This window comes from Volvox carteri, assembly GCF_000143455.1.
Source record: "Volvox carteri f. nagariensis unplaced genomic scaffold VOLCAscaffold_58, whole genome shotgun sequence".
In the NCBI taxonomy this organism is placed as follows: domain Eukaryota; kingdom Viridiplantae; phylum Chlorophyta; class Chlorophyceae; order Chlamydomonadales; family Volvocaceae; genus Volvox; species Volvox carteri.
In genome coordinates, this window is record NW_003307601.1 from 620,168 (window position 1) to 621,134 (window position 967).

At 53.6% G+C, this 967-nt stretch overlaps 1 protein-coding gene across 1 annotated transcript in view; it reads left to right on the forward strand.

Annotated features, from left to right (window-relative positions):
- VOLCADRAFT_107126 (uncharacterized protein) overlaps positions 1–642 on the forward strand; it is a gene marked incomplete at its 3' end in the record, with an annotated part of 16,575 nt that extends 15,933 nt beyond the window's left edge. Inside the window, exon 11 of the mRNA XM_002956141.1 lies at positions 609–642. Coding sequence (XP_002956187.1) covers positions 609–642 — 34 coding nt within the window. The remainder of the gene's footprint in view (positions 1–608) is intronic.
- Between the last annotated feature and the right edge of the window lie 325 nt (positions 643–967).

Sequence of the window (967 nt, forward strand, 5' to 3'; positions counted from 1 at the left end):
TCATACCATGCACGCGACGCTTGGTGAAGACCATACAAGGCCTTATGAAGAAGACAACCTATCCCCGGGCCTCCCTCTTCAAAACCGGGCGGTTGATTAACATAAATCTCTTCCTCCAAATCGCCATTCAAAAACGCCGTTTTGACATCTAACTGGTGTAATTCCATATCGGCGCCAGCCACCATGGACAAAAAGGTACGCAAGGTAGTGTGGCGACTCACCGGCGACACATCATAAGAATACCCGTAACTTAGAAACGTCCGGGGCCTTTCCAGTAAACAGCTCCCACGGCGTCTGTACAGTCCCCTTCGTAGGACACACGTTGTGCAAGGTGTTGGCCGTCACTATTGCCTCTCCCCAGAGCTCCGGAGGTATGCCCGACTCAGCTCGCATGGTCCACACATGCTCCAGCAAAGTCCTGTTCAGGCGCTCCGCTGCTCCGTTTTGCTCTGGCGTATACGGGGCCGACTTCTCATGCACAATACCCCTCTCAGAAAAGAAGGAGGCAAGGCGATCGTTGACGTACTCCGTGCCGCAGGGGAAAGGGGGCCGCTGGCGAAGTTAACTACCCTGTAACAACATACATACACATTCACATATACGTACAGGCATTCGAAGCTCACGGCGGATGCGGAAGTTTAGGCTCCCGATGGCTCTATCCCTCGGAATTTTTGGGCGAGGCCCCGGGCGTGAAGCGCCATTGGGGGGGCCGAGCCCTCCGGGTTCACTGCTGTCAGTCAGTCAGTCAGTCAGTCAGTCAGTCAGTGGCTTACATATCTCGCCCCGCAAAAAATAGCGTTTGAATGCTATATCCATTCTATATCGAAATGCCAAAGGAGACATTCCAGATAAATCGGGGCGCGAAGATAGCTTTCCTGTAAGTGGCTGCACCGGGGCCGAGCCCCTTTTCGGCTTTGAAAAGCCGCCCCCCTAGTCATATTCATATCATGCGTAGCAGATAGTTGGG